General features: G+C 38.0%; 1 protein-coding gene across 1 annotated transcript in view; it reads left to right on the forward strand.

The window, feature by feature from the left end:
- RAP1A (RAP1A, member of RAS oncogene family) overlaps positions 1-14,167 on the forward strand; it is a 71,872-nt gene that overhangs the window by 50,751 nt on the left and 6,954 nt on the right. Inside the window, exons 3-7 of the mRNA XM_013962541.2 lie at positions 2,196-2,278; positions 3,894-3,962; positions 5,964-6,020; positions 8,688-8,828; positions 10,732-10,875. Coding sequence (XP_013817995.1) covers positions 2,222-2,278; positions 3,894-3,962; positions 5,964-6,020; positions 8,688-8,828; positions 10,732-10,875 — 468 coding nt within the window. The 5' untranslated portion in view covers positions 2,196-2,221. The remainder of the gene's footprint in view (positions 1-2,195; positions 2,279-3,893; positions 3,963-5,963; positions 6,021-8,687; positions 8,829-10,731; positions 10,876-14,167) is intronic.

The raw sequence follows: 14,167 nt of genomic DNA on the forward strand, positions 1-14,167 counted from the left end.
GAGAATACACAGAAGAACTGTACAGAAAAGATCCTCATGACCCAGATAATCATGATGGTGTGATCACTCACCTAGAGCCAGACATCCTGAAATGTGAAGTCAAGTGGGCCTTAGAAAGCATCACTATGAACAAAGCTAGTGGAGGTGATGGAATTCCAGTTGAGCTATTTCAAATTCTGAAAGATGATGCTGTGAAAGTGCTGCACTCAATATATCAGCAAATTTGGAAAACTCAGCAGTGGCCACAGGACTGGAATAGGTCAGTTTTCATTCCAGTCCCAAAGAAAGGCAACGCCAGAGAATGCTCAAACTACCGCACAGTTGTACTCATCCCACATGCTAGTATAGTAATGCTCAAAATTCTTCAAGCCAGGCTTCAGCAATACGTGAACTGTGAACTTTCAGATGTTCAAGCTGGTTTTAGAAAAGGCAAAGCAACCAGAGATCAAATTGCCAGCATCTGCTGGATCATTGAAAAAGCAACAGGGTTCCAGAAAAACATCTATTTCTGCTTTATTGACTATGCCAAAGCCTTTGACTGTGTGGATCACAATAAACTGTGGAAAATTCTGAAAGAGATGGGAATACCAGACCACTTGACCTGCCTCTTGAGAAACCTGTATGCAGGTCAGGAAGCAACAGTTAGAACTGGACATGGAACAACAGACTGGTTCCAGATAGGAGAAGGAGTACTTCAAGGCTGTATATTGTCACCCTGCTTATTTAACTTATATGCAGAGTACATCATGAGAAACGCTGGGCTGGAAGAAGCACAAGCTGGAATCAAGATTGCCAGGAGAAATATCAGTAACCTTAGATATGCAGATGACACCACCCTTATGGCAGAAAGTGAGGAAGAACTAAAGAGCCTCTTGATGAAAGTGAAAGAGAAGAGTGAAAAAGTTGACTTAAAGCTCAACATTCAGAAAACGAAGATCATGGCATCTAGTCCCATCGCTTCATGGGAAATAGATGGGGAAACAGTAGAAACAGTGGCTGCCTTTATTTTTCTGGGCTCCAAAATCACTGCAGATGGTGATTACAGCTGTGAAATTAAAAGATGCTTACTCCTTGGAAAGAAAGTTATGACCAACCTAGACAGCATATTAAAAAGCATAGACATCACTTTGTCAACAAAGGTCTGTCTAGTCAAGGCTATGGTTTTTCCAGTAGTCATGTGTGGATGTGAGAGTTGGACTATAAAGAAAGCTGAGCAGCGGAAAATTGATGCTTTTGAACTGTGGTGTTGGAGAAGACTCTTGAGAGGTCCTTGGACTGCAGGGAGATCCAGCCAGTCCATCCTAAAGGAGATCAGTCCTGGGTGTTCATTGGAAGAACTAATGTTGAAGCTGAAATTCCAGTACTTCGGCCGCCTATGTGAATAGCTGACTCACTGGCAAAGACCCTGATGCTGGGAGGGATTGAGGGCAGGAGGAGAAGGGGACCACAGAGGGTGAGATGGTTGGATGGCATCACCAATTCAATGGACATGGGTTTGGGTGCATTCTGGGAGTTGGTGATGGACAGGGAGGCCTGGCATGCTGCAGTTCATGGGGTTGCAAAGAGTCGTACACGACTGAGCGACTGAACTGAACTGAGAGGATTTTTTTTACTCTAGGGTTTGTTTAGTGAAGTGGAAGTTGTGTCCAACTCTTTGCAACCCCATGACTAAACAGTCCGTGGAATTATCCAGGCTAGAATACTGGAGTGGGTAGCCTTTCCCTTCTTCAGGGGACCTTCCCAACCCAGGAATCAGCCCAGGTCTCCCTCATTGTAGGTGGATTCTTTCCCAGCTGAGTCACCAGGGAAGCCCTGGTTTGCTTACTTCTGTACCAAAGTATGAACGGGAGAGCCCTGGTGGCTCAGCGGTAAAGAATCTACCTGCCAGCGCAGGAGGCATGGGTTCAGTCTCTGGGAAATCACATGGATAGAGGAGCCTGGCAGGCTAAATCCATGGGGCCACAAAAGAGTCAGACACAACTTAGCGACTAAACAACAAAACAAAAAGATAGGAGGATTCTGGAATTTCAAATGAATTACCCTTTTCCAACAAAGAAGACCTCTGGTCAGAACTTTGGATAGTTTTCAGGAAAAACAAACCAACAAAAATGAAAAATCTCATTTTATGTAACAGTTGTATGTTCTTAGGCTATTCTTAGCATGTTTATTAATCTTTGATTTTTTTTGTCTTTCAGATTGTCGTATTTAAACAGACCACATCATGCGTGAGTACAAGCTAGTGGTCCTTGGTTCAGGAGGCGTGGGGAAGTCTGCTCTGGTAAGTTAGCCAGCTAATTATAATGAATTAATATAATACAAAAAAGATGTTCATATTTTCTTGCCGTACAATTTTTAGTCACTAAAGAGAAAAAGTGGCAGTATTTTTATATGCCTAGTATCTGGCTCACCAGGGGACCCAGACTCATTGAATAACCATGGATGTGTATTTTTATAATGGTGGCTCTTCCTTTTTCATTTACCAAATATTTATTAACTATCTATAATATGTCAAACATTAGTATTTGTGATTTAAAAGAAAGAAATTATTCTCATTTCTAAGGAATTTACATTCTAATGGGGAAGACTGATCATTAAAGGTACCAGTGGAATAATTCCTATCCTGTCCCACCCCAGGCTTATATAGCATAAAGGTCATTTTTTGTACACATGCTGTATTTATTTATTATTTATTGAGCTACTACAACATCAGACTCTAAAGTTACAACTGTGAACAAAATAGTGACAGTCTTCTTCATAGAGATAAGAAGGAAAGTTGGAGATACTACAAAAGAACAGACTATTTCTGCAAGGTTCAGTAGGTTACAAATAAGCATATCAGTCACTTCCTTGGGAATAGAATTGGGAAAAGTGGTAAGAAATAGGTTTGGTTATCATTACATATGCTTTTGTATCTTTTGCATTTTTTCCTATGTCCGTGAATTACCTTTTTAAAATAAATTAATTAATTAAAAATAGAAATCCATAGGAATTAATGAGGTTGTCTAGGGAGGGACTAGAGAGAAAAAAGTCAGGATAGTGCTCTGAGTACCTCTCAACCTTGAAAGAGTGGGTAGGATTGAAGCATCCAGGATGGAACAATGTGTCTTTGTACTTGGATATAAAGAGTACCTTTACATGACTGTGCAGAAGTCATAACACAGAGGTAGCTGGTTGTGATCAAAGCAGCTTCAGTAAGGTGATGAAGTCATAACCATCCTGGCCGGATTGAAGAGTAAATGAGAGCTGAGGAGATGGAACCATTATTATAGATAGTTGAAGCTGACCATATTCAAGTTGACCTATTTAGTTCAAGCTAAAATAGTGTATAATACATTTCTCTGGCTAATTGAAGTGTGAATGACTTTTGAATCTCAACTGGCAGATCAGAAAAATATCTACTACTGGGGTAAATATGAAATGTGACTGTGCTTATAAATTTAATACACTCAATAAATTTTAATTCCCTCTTTTTTTCCCCTCCACAATTAGAAAGCCTGTTTCAAAACTTTTTAAAATTTATAACTTTTGCCTCTATCCTTTGAGGGCATGAGATAAAAATTGCTATAGATATATAAAGGTGGTTAATAGGAAACACTGATGAATTTTCACATTTTAGTGAATGAGAATCCATGTCCTTATGTGTATCCTGGTTGTATTTTAAAACTTAATATAGTAATATTTTAACAGTGTAATGTCATCTGACCATTTTTAACATGATGACCTCCTTTCATAAATATACTCTTAATTATGACTGTGTCCTTACATGGAAAAACAATGATACTTTATATTTACATGTTCACCCGTAGTTTTCGCATAATTTCACTTAAATGACCTATAAGAGGGGCAGGTTTTTCTTCTAAGTCCTTAACTTTTATTTGCTTTTTTTTCCCCAGACAGTTCAATTTGTTCAGGGAATTTTCGTTGAAAAATATGACCCAACGATAGAAGATTCCTACAGAAAGGTAAACGTGAAACTTGTATACACATGCTTACAAGTATCCATGGAATAGCTTTTTTGAAAATAGTTTTGAGAAATGATACAGATACTCTGTATCTATTTTAAAAAGTTTCACCAAGACAGACTATTGCTTAACTATAGAGAGCTCTGTGTTCTTACTGATTGTTAATCTTTCTTTAATGTATGCATTTAATGATGGGAATTTTCTTAATGTAAAAAAGTTGCATATAAATAAGTATATTTTTTAGGTATATTTTTAATTCTTTTTATGGACTAAAATTAAGATCACTTTATGCTTAAGGTTATACTGTGACTGAAAGTTAAGTTTATTTAGTTAAATAACTTCAAAAATATTTCATCTTTAGACTTAAAAAATTCTATGTTTGGATTCTGTGTAATTCTATAAGGGTGGATGCATGGCACTGTACATTTCTATCCCAGCCTATAGAGAGCACAACGCCAAGAGTAAAATTGCTAACCATGGACTCTGCATGATGCTGTGTTGATGTAGATAGGTTCATTGGCCCTCCCACATGTGCCACTCCGACGTGAGTCGGGTGCTGATACGGAGGAGGCTAGCAAGGAGCAGGGAAGGGATATATGGGAGCTCTGTACTTTCTGCTCAGTTTTGCTGTGAACCAAAAACTACTTTTTGAAAAATAACACTTATTTAAAAGGAAAATAAATTTTAATAGTTGGTCTTGACAAAAAGTACTGTTTTATTTAATTATAAGACTAGCTAGAATTGTGGAGAACTTTCATGATTTTATTTACCAAGTATGTTATGGGGTAGAAAAGACAATGCCGTAAGAAAGCCTGGTAGGCGCCCCCATCCAAAAGATTAAACCTGCCTTTCAACAAATAAGAAAGGGCTGTGTTGTCAGATGTTCTAGAATTTGCCTTAAATAGTACTGTAACTCTTGCTGAATTAAGTTCATTAAGCCTACCAGCAGAGCAGTTTCATTATCTGCAAATTGGAAACAGAATTGTGATATATTGAGAAACCAAGACCTAATTCGTTATTCACTGAACATGCCCCCTCACAGATTGTGCAGATTATTATCACATGAGTCCCATAAGTGGTGGAGTGTGCGTTTGTAGAATGGCCCATGGTCCTCTTCATCAATCCTTTATTTGACACAGAAGCAGTTTTAAATAGTCCTTAGGTTAACAGGTTTATTTTTAGAAGGCAGTGTTGCATTACTGGAATTTCCCCCAAATAAGTTGCTGGTTAAAGCTTCAACTATAAACGGAGATCTGTACCTTGAGTGCTGAAGCACTTTTCTTAATCTCATATTTATTAAAAAATTTTCCAAACCATTAATAGTTGATACTTCTTTTGGCCAGCCTTCTGTTCTTCTGTAAAGCCCTGGGAAAATAGAATTTAGTACATGAAATTTCACCTTATGCACACAGCTTTTCCAAAGAAGTACCCTTTTGTTAAAGTCTTAAGAACTGTATGAGTTCAATGTTATTGTGTTCCCTTTATCTCTTCAATTTAAATTTTACTCTGTATTAAATTTGGGACACATTTTAGTAAAACTTTGACGACTTGAATGTGATAAGTGGTCAGTTTTCTTTACTCCCAAATCTTGGCTATATTTTGAGCTACTTGGTACTTTTGTGCCTTGTTTTGAAGACAATATAAATATACACACTTTATGCTGTTTTTTTTTTTCCTTTTAGAACTATACCTGTTTATTGCTGTTTTTCTTAAATTGCAGAATATGACCACTGCCTTCTAATAATAACAGAAATCAATGCTCATATTTCAGGGTGGTCAGAAAAATATCTAAACTGAGCATTAACAGTCCTGGTAGAATGTGTTTCAGACCTCCTATTCTTTATTATACTACCAAGTTAGGTCTCCACCAATATAGCAAACTGCTGGAGAAAGGCTTCCAGTTGTTAATAGGAACTTTGAGTGAAGAGGTGGGAGGAAAACAGACTGACATTTTGATGTTACTTTTTTATTCTCCTCCACCCCCAACCCTGACCCCAACAGCAAGTTGAAGTAGACTGCCAACAGTGTATGCTCGAAATCCTGGATACAGCAGGAACAGTAAGGATGTTTCTTTCTCTCTCTCTTCCTTTTTCTTGCTAGATTTTAATTTGTAAACAGGTTTTTGTCACCTGATTGATTCCTCTGAGTAAAAACAATTGTTCTGATTAAGAACTTAAGTCTCTAAATGTAAAACTTCTTAAATTTTCTTACGTGCATTAAATGTACTTAATGCCCACATATCACTATTAAATTGTATGTTGAGTTCACCTACAGAATCTGTGTGTTGAGTTTCTTTTTTCCTGTATTGAGGTGAGGGTTATGCTATTACTGCTCTTAAAAAAAAAAAAAGATATTTAAGGTATTTTAAATCCAGAATTTTAGTTAAGATAGGTATTTCTCTGGGCTTAAATAAGACTGTCTCTTGATACCATGGTAATTCATTTATTTTAAAAATTGTTTTTGCTTTTTATTAGCATTGTAACATCTCAAGGGACTAGTGATATAGAAGTGTTTTCTGACAAAAATCTTTGGGATTATTTCGAGCCTCATTTTTCATATCTTTAAATCAGTATAATGATGATAGTACATTATAGGGTGCTTGTAATGATCAAATGGGGCTTCCCTGGTGGCTCAGTGGTAACGAACGCACCTGCCAGTGCAGGAGACTCGGGTTTAGTTCCTGGGTCGGGAAGATCCCCTGAAGAACTAAACGGCAACCCACTCCAGTATTCTTGGCTGGGAAATCCTATGGACAGAGGAGCCTGGTGGGCTGCAGTCCATGGGGTTGCAGAAGAGTTGGACGTGACTTAGCAGCTAAACAACAACATTGATCAAATGAGATGGTGACTATAAATCATTTGGCACAAAATACCTATAATATAGTTAATGAACTCTATGTATTTGCTTTTATTTTCATTATCTTCATTTGTCATTACCTTTTTAAGTTTTTTTATTGATTAATGATGTTTTATTCTGCTGCAAAAAAATGCACACATTAAATGATTTTCTTTTTTTTTCTCCATATGTATAGACTTTTCCTATTAGGCAGTGCTCTAAAATGAATGGCATTCTTAAATGTTTTAAGTTGTTTTAAAATTCACAAATATCCCCCGTTATAATTTTATAAACGGTGAGAAAGTTTCAGATCAAAAAACATGAGAAGACTGGAGCAATTAGAGTACAAATTATACCATATTTTTGTATCCTTTTGTGGGAAAATGGATCTTTATTCCAACAGTAGCCTTATATCAGCTGAATTGAGGTCTCTCCCTCTTTCCACTTTCCCCAGCCCCCAATTTTCCTAGCTTCTGAATCAGCAATAATTCTCCTTTGTTTCCAAAGACCCCAACAGTTTAAAAACTTAAAAAAAAAAAAAAAACTTTCTACTTCTTCCTTTCATACTTCCACAACTGTGAGGACATTCTTCTTCCTCATGTCCAAATTAAAGAAGTTTTCCTCCACTGCAGAGATCCTCCCTTATTTTCTCAAATATCTTGTAGTTCTCCCATCCTAGCAGTCAGCATGCTGTTATAATTTTCTGTATATTTGTCTATCCCCAGTGCCTTGCATAAAGGTTGGAAAGTAGTTGATGCTCACTAGTCTTATTCTAGATCAGTTCTTTCTCCTTTAGGGTTGCTCACTTTCTCCAACACTGCTTTAGTCCAAAGTGTTGGTGATTTTGGTATCCAAATAGAATCTTTATGGGTAATATAGATGATTTAGTAGCTTGGCTTGTCAGTTTCTTGACCTCCACTCTGCTTCATTCATTCATTCCCATGTCTTTACTCTAGACTGTATGATAACCAATAACGTAATACCATCCTAAATTTCATTTTCAAGTGTCTTACTCTTCACTCACCATCTTGTTTCGCCAGCTCACTTCCTTTCAAACCCTTCAACTTCTCTGGGACCTGCAGTCTGTTTATTCTAACATCTTTGATTATCCCTCATATCTTCAAGCCCCTCTTTTCGTAGCTTCAAGCACATGATCTGTCATTCAGAATACATCCCTCACATGTATCCTCAGTTCCCTTGACTTTTTCAGCAACCTTTGATTCAGGAGAGCATTATCCTCCTCTGTGAAAATTTTATTCATGTGACTTCCAAGAAACAATGCTTGCCTGGTTTTCTCCTTGTATCATTCATTGTTTCTAAGTCCTGTCCTGATTTGGCTTCATCTCCCCAACCTGTTAATGTTGGAGGGCATCAGGGTTTACTCCTTGAACTTTTCTGAAAACACTACCTTGGAGATCATCTTTTGTAGCACCAAAATAATTTAATTAAAATCTAGATATATAAAAGAATTATATACAGTTTTTCTAAATCACACAAAGCCAAACTAAAGTGAGGACTTCCCTGGTGGTCCAGTGGCTAAGACTCCACCCTCCCACTGCAGGGAGCATGGGTTTAATCCCTGGTCAGGGAACTAAGACCTGCATGCTACAGTAGCCCAGCCAAAAAAAAAAAGAAAAGTGGTTAATATTTCCCTTGTAATTCTACAGTTTGTTGTTTTTAGTCAGGTAAATAGGAGACAGGAACATTCATCTCAGATTTTCCAGAAGCTGTGTATCATGACTTTAGGTTTCCTGTCACTATAACATGTAATAAAGAATTCAGTAGCTAACTTGTTATTATTCTGTTTTAATTTTTTTCCATTTTAATGTTTCAATTCAGTACATTTAAGGAGGAGTCATATTTATAATTTATTGCATGTTTTTATTATAGGAGCAATTTACAGCAATGAGGGATTTGTATATGAAGAATGGCCAAGGGTTTGCACTAGTATATTCTATTACCGCTCAGTCCACGTTTAATGACTTACAAGACCTGAGGGAACAGATTTTGCGAGTTAAGGACACAGAAGATGTAAGTATTTCTCTCTATATATAGCGTATTGCCATCTCTCTGTGGCCAAATATAAAATATCCATTTTCTCTATCAGTAGGAACTTGGAGGGTATCTACCTTGTGCCTAAAAGAGGCCTGGTAACCAAAAACAATTTTAAGCTTTCTAAATTTACCCACAGATAATATACTGAGAGGACATCCCAGGTGGCTCAGTGGTAAAGAGTCCACTTGCCAAGCAGGAGACACGGGTTCAGTCCCTGGGTCAGGAAGATCCCCTGGAGAAGGAAATGGCAAACCACTCCAGTATTCTTGCCTAGAAAATCGCATGGACAGAGGAGCCTGGCAGGCAACAGTCCATGGAGTTGTAAAAGAGTCAGACACGACTTAGCAACTAAACAACAGATATGCCGATGAGATGGTTAGAAATGAAGCCCATGACATGAAGGACATGTATGTAAAGTTCTTCTTTCTCTGCTGCACTTATGACCCACCATGTGCTACATGGGTCACAAGTGTAGTGAAAGAAGAGTCAAAGAATATTTGGTAGCAGAAGGGGGACTCAGGTTTTGCTTGGAAAGGTGGTAGTTAGTTAGTGTCAAAAACAGTGTTCAAAGAACATTATCAAGAACCATAATACTATGTTCCCATTTCTAAAATTCTCTCGGTACAGTTTTTACTTAGCTATTTCCTTTGAATTATGTTAAATATTTTAATTAACTGAGTTTTTATAATTATTTTTGTTTTAGATTTTTTTAATGTTAATTTTTTATTGTGGTAAAATACACTGTTTTAGAATTCTTACTTGATGAATAACGTTGTGCCTTTTTGCAAAGATGAAATCTGTGTTTTACATGTTTGTCTCAGTTTTGAGTTACAAAGTTCCTTTTCAAAAGTTGTATAAGTTAGGGTATCAAATTTCATGTGTACCTTCTCTTCTGTTTCTGTGTGTTCTCACTCATTATTAATGGGACACAGGTACCTGCTCAGCACCATAACTGGGTAATGTTGTAGGCAGGAGGGATTTGCACCGTATGACTCATGACCAGCCATAACCTAATGAATAGTTCCCTTTCTTCCCATGACTGATTCATCTATGAGAGTTCTTTTTTCGTAGGCAGTTACATGCAAATCACTGAACTCTGATAATGTTAATCTCTTTATCCCATGTAATAAACTGAAGATCGAATCATAGATGAAGACATAGCTGCTCAGTGGCTTTATGTTTAGTCTTATTCTCCCTTCATGTCTCACCTAAGCTAGTGTTCAGACCTAGAAGTAAAACTTACTGCTGGGTTGGTTGGGCCGTGTTTTTGACGTTTGTTGGTCCTGTGAGTTGAGGCACTTAAGACACACCCAGACCATTGAGTATGTTCTTCTCTGTATTGCAGGCGTTTCCTTTTCCTTCATATTTTTCTACTTGGAATTCAGCCATTAGCATGAGTCCACATGAGAATTTTGGGATTATATTCTTAAAGTGATTTTAGCAGATCAGTGTGGTAGAATCTTGTCCATTTTTTCCTGTCTCTTCCACTTTCGTCTTTTCCCCAACACACATACATACACCTCTTTTAAAGCACTTGGTGAAGCTTATGGGCTTCCCTGGTGGCTCAGACGATAAGGAATCTGCCCGAAATGTGGAAGACCTGGGTTCAATCCCTGGGTCGGGAAGATCCCCTAGAGAAGGGAATGGCTCCCACTCCAGTATTCTGGCCTGGAAAATTCCATGGACAGAGGAGCCTGGCAGGCTACAGTCATGGAGTCGCAAAGAGTCTGACATGACTGAGTGACTTTCACTTTTCACTTTTCTTTGGTGAAACTAATAATCCTAACACATTTTAGTTGGTGGAGGGTAGTTGCTTGCTTATAAGAAGCTGAGTAACAAGTATGTTAGTTGCTTATTATATGTTTTTTCCTTTCCACAGGTTCCAATGATTTTGGTTGGCAATAAATGTGACCTGGAAGACGAGCGAGTAGTTGGCAAAGAACAGGGTCAGAATTTAGCAAGACAGTGGTGTAACTGTGCCTTTTTAGAATCTTCTGCAAAGTCAAAGATCAACGTTAATGAGGTAACCAACAGCTGTGAGGCAGCACAAATAAATGCCTTTTTAGCTTCCCTTCTTTCAAGCTAACAGTCAAAAACAACTTTTTAAAAAGAAAAAGCAGTGTCCTTTTAAGCAGTCGTCATTAGTTTATGGAAAACACTAAGTAATTCCTAGAAACTATATTCCTTCTCTGTATAAAATCACTTTGATGGCCATAATGAGAACGCATATACTTACCTTGTTGGCAAAGGGGAAGTTTAAGTTAAAGAAAGTGTCTTTTAAAGTCCTGCTAAGCCTCTCAACGATATACCAGAAAGTGGTATGTGAAAATTGGCACATCACCCTTGTCTTATAACAATTAACTATGCAGATATGTGTAAATAGGTTGTAAAATTCAGTAGAAAAATACAGAAATCAAGGTAGTTACTATAATGAACTTATGTTGTACAGAAAGACGTCATGTAATTTGAGTCCTGCTTCCCTTTGGTGTATGACTCAAAAGGAAGAATCTGTGTGAGTGGATGGATACAGAGCTATAATTCACCCTGTCTCTTAGGCCTGTTAGAGCAGGTGTACAAGGCTTTTTCTGTCCATGACTTAAGCATTCCGCTATCCTGAGAACACAGCTGGGGACAGGAATGCTTAACAAGTGAGCTTGTCTGCCTGAGTGTAAAGGGCCAATAGTTTACTGGATCCCTAAAAGATGAGTGCAGTTCCCCATTGCCACCACCACATCCAAGCAAAATATTAAGAGATTCCCTTGCTTTTGTTAATTTTAACATCAGACTTTAAAACAAACAAAAAAATGAAATAGACTTCTTTCCTTTCCTAGTAGAGCAAATGTTCTCATTTGCCAGTGTGCTTGCCATTTATTTTTAGGACTTCCCTGGTGGCTCAGATGGTAAAGCATCTGCCTACAAGGCGGCAGACCTGGGTTTGATCCCTGGGTCGGGAAGATCCCCTGGAGAAGGAAATGGCACCCCACTCCAGTACTCTTGCCTGGAAAATCCCACGGGCGGAGGAGCCTGGTAGGCTACAGTCCGTGGGGGTCACAAAGAGTTGGCCACGACTGAGCCACTTCACTTTCACTTTCTTGCTTTTGCCATTTATAGGATCACAGGCAGGCAGTCAGAATTCAGCACACCATACAGGTGAAAGTTAAGACTGGGTTAGGTTGTCAGAGTCTTCTGTGTGTTTTTGCTTGCCATTCCTCTCCAGCCTTTGGTCCTTTCGGTCTCTTTTTCTTGACTGAGATTATGGTTATAGACAATGACCATATTATTTTAAACATGTGGCGTGAACAAAATTTAAGCTTGATACACATCCTCTGTTTTACAAAAATAAAGAATGTCAAAGCTTGCCTCTTAGGTAAAACCAGCTAAAATAAATACATAAAAATAAGAAATTCACAGATTTTATTTATTCAGTGAGTATTCATCATGTCCCTGTGTGCCTGGCCCTGTGTTAGGCATCAGTAACACTCTTCTGGACAGACACTGGTCGTGCCCTAAAGAAGTTTACATACCAATGGGGGAAAAGTTCTGCTGTGATCTTCAGCAACACTCACTTCTAATTCACTGCCAAGTAATGAAAGGAAGTGTGAAATGCTTCCTGTTTCAGCTTTCCCTGTTGTAGAATTACGATTTCATAGATGTTATCTTGAAAAAATGGCTAATCATAATTTTAATTTTTGGTTTAGTCTTACTTTTTGAGAATTATCTCAAAGAGATAACTGAGATAATACACATTAAGATTGATAGATGAGCTTGGCTAAGGAAATAGTAGTGCCAGGTCACCATCTGCAGCATGACTGGATCTGGTTCCCTAGAGATCTAGTTCCTGCATCCTTGTGGTCTCCCTCACTGGTACCCACCCACAGATTTGATAGGGCCTGGCTAGAGCTGAGCTGGGCCTGGGTCCAGGGACCAGAGGGGGCAGGAGGCATTTCTTACCTTTCAAGCATTACCTGTTTGTGGGAACTTACGTGCTGCTAAGCCTTCCTCTGGGATGGCCTCCCTCCCTCAGAGGCCTGCTGCGTTGAAACCAGTAGCCTCACTGAAGTCGACTGTTGACATGAATGTTTTTAAAAGAAAAATAGAAAAATGATACAACAAAATGAAATACATTAGGTGTTTAAGGCTCTTTATTCTTTTGGAAAACATACAAATGTCATGCTAAAAATTCTTGAGAGTATAATAACTTGTTTCTTTTAATATTTCTGTCTTGATAGCCTGATAATGCAACTGTAGTTTTATGGATGGTTAATAGTTTCTCAGACAGCTAATACCTTATGTGATTTCTTGAGTGCCTGAAGATAGAGGGATCCTACTTTTAACACAGTTCAGCCCTTGGGCTCAAGTTTGAGATCATACAGGGACATCCTGCTTAACTAAATTGCCCTCTTTAATTCTCTACTGTCTATATTGTAGAATATATAATATATAATTTTTTTAAACTTGTTCACATCATTTTGTGAACAAGTTGTGTTCTGAAAATAGTACATAGCTGTATCAGAATCACATCAGTCTTAATCAGGAGTTAATTGTTCTTTGCTGATGCTAGAATAATAATTGGAATCAAGATATCCCAATTGAGGAGTGACAGAGGGATTAAGAAATTATTCTGTGTTCCTTTTAGATTTTTCTGTAGTTCAGAAAGATGAGGAAGAATCTAGGCTGAGGACTTTCAGCATATCTAACCAAATAACCATAGTTTGAACTTGCCCTCATCACTGAACCAGCTGCTACTGTGAGGTAGGCCCCATTTGCCAAAGAAATCCTTGAGGATAATACAACAAAACCAGTTATCATTTTGTTTAGTACCAGAAACCCAGACTGGCTAGCATGAAGAAATGTGCTGTTTTGATCAATTTACTATTTTAGTTTATCCTTTTGTTATTTTTCACTTTATAGCTTATGTATTAAAGCTGAGGAACTAATGAGATTTTGTTGGTGGCTGTGCATATTAAGCATAATAATAAGTATGGGCTTCCCTTGTGTCTCAGCTGATAAAGAATCTGCCTGTGATGCGGGAGACCTGGCTTCTGTTCCTGGGTTGGGAAGATCCCCTGGAGAAGGGAAAGGCTACCCACTCCAGTATTCTGGCCTGGAGAATTCCATGGGCTGTATAGTCCATGGAGTCTCAAAGAATGGGACACGACTGAGTGACTTTCACTATGCATATTAAGTTCTTGGAGGGTTTTGGAGTTGTGAAACAGAAACTACCCTTTTGTTAATAAATTCTTATGTTTTCAGCTTTCTTAGAAATAAGATAATAGAGTTAAATGGTTTGAAGAAAATAGAACTGAGTAGGATGG

The sequence above is a fragment of the Capra hircus genome, chromosome 3 (genome assembly GCF_001704415.2).
Source record: "Capra hircus breed San Clemente chromosome 3, ASM170441v1, whole genome shotgun sequence".
NCBI classification, from domain to species: domain Eukaryota; kingdom Metazoa; phylum Chordata; class Mammalia; order Artiodactyla; family Bovidae; genus Capra; species Capra hircus.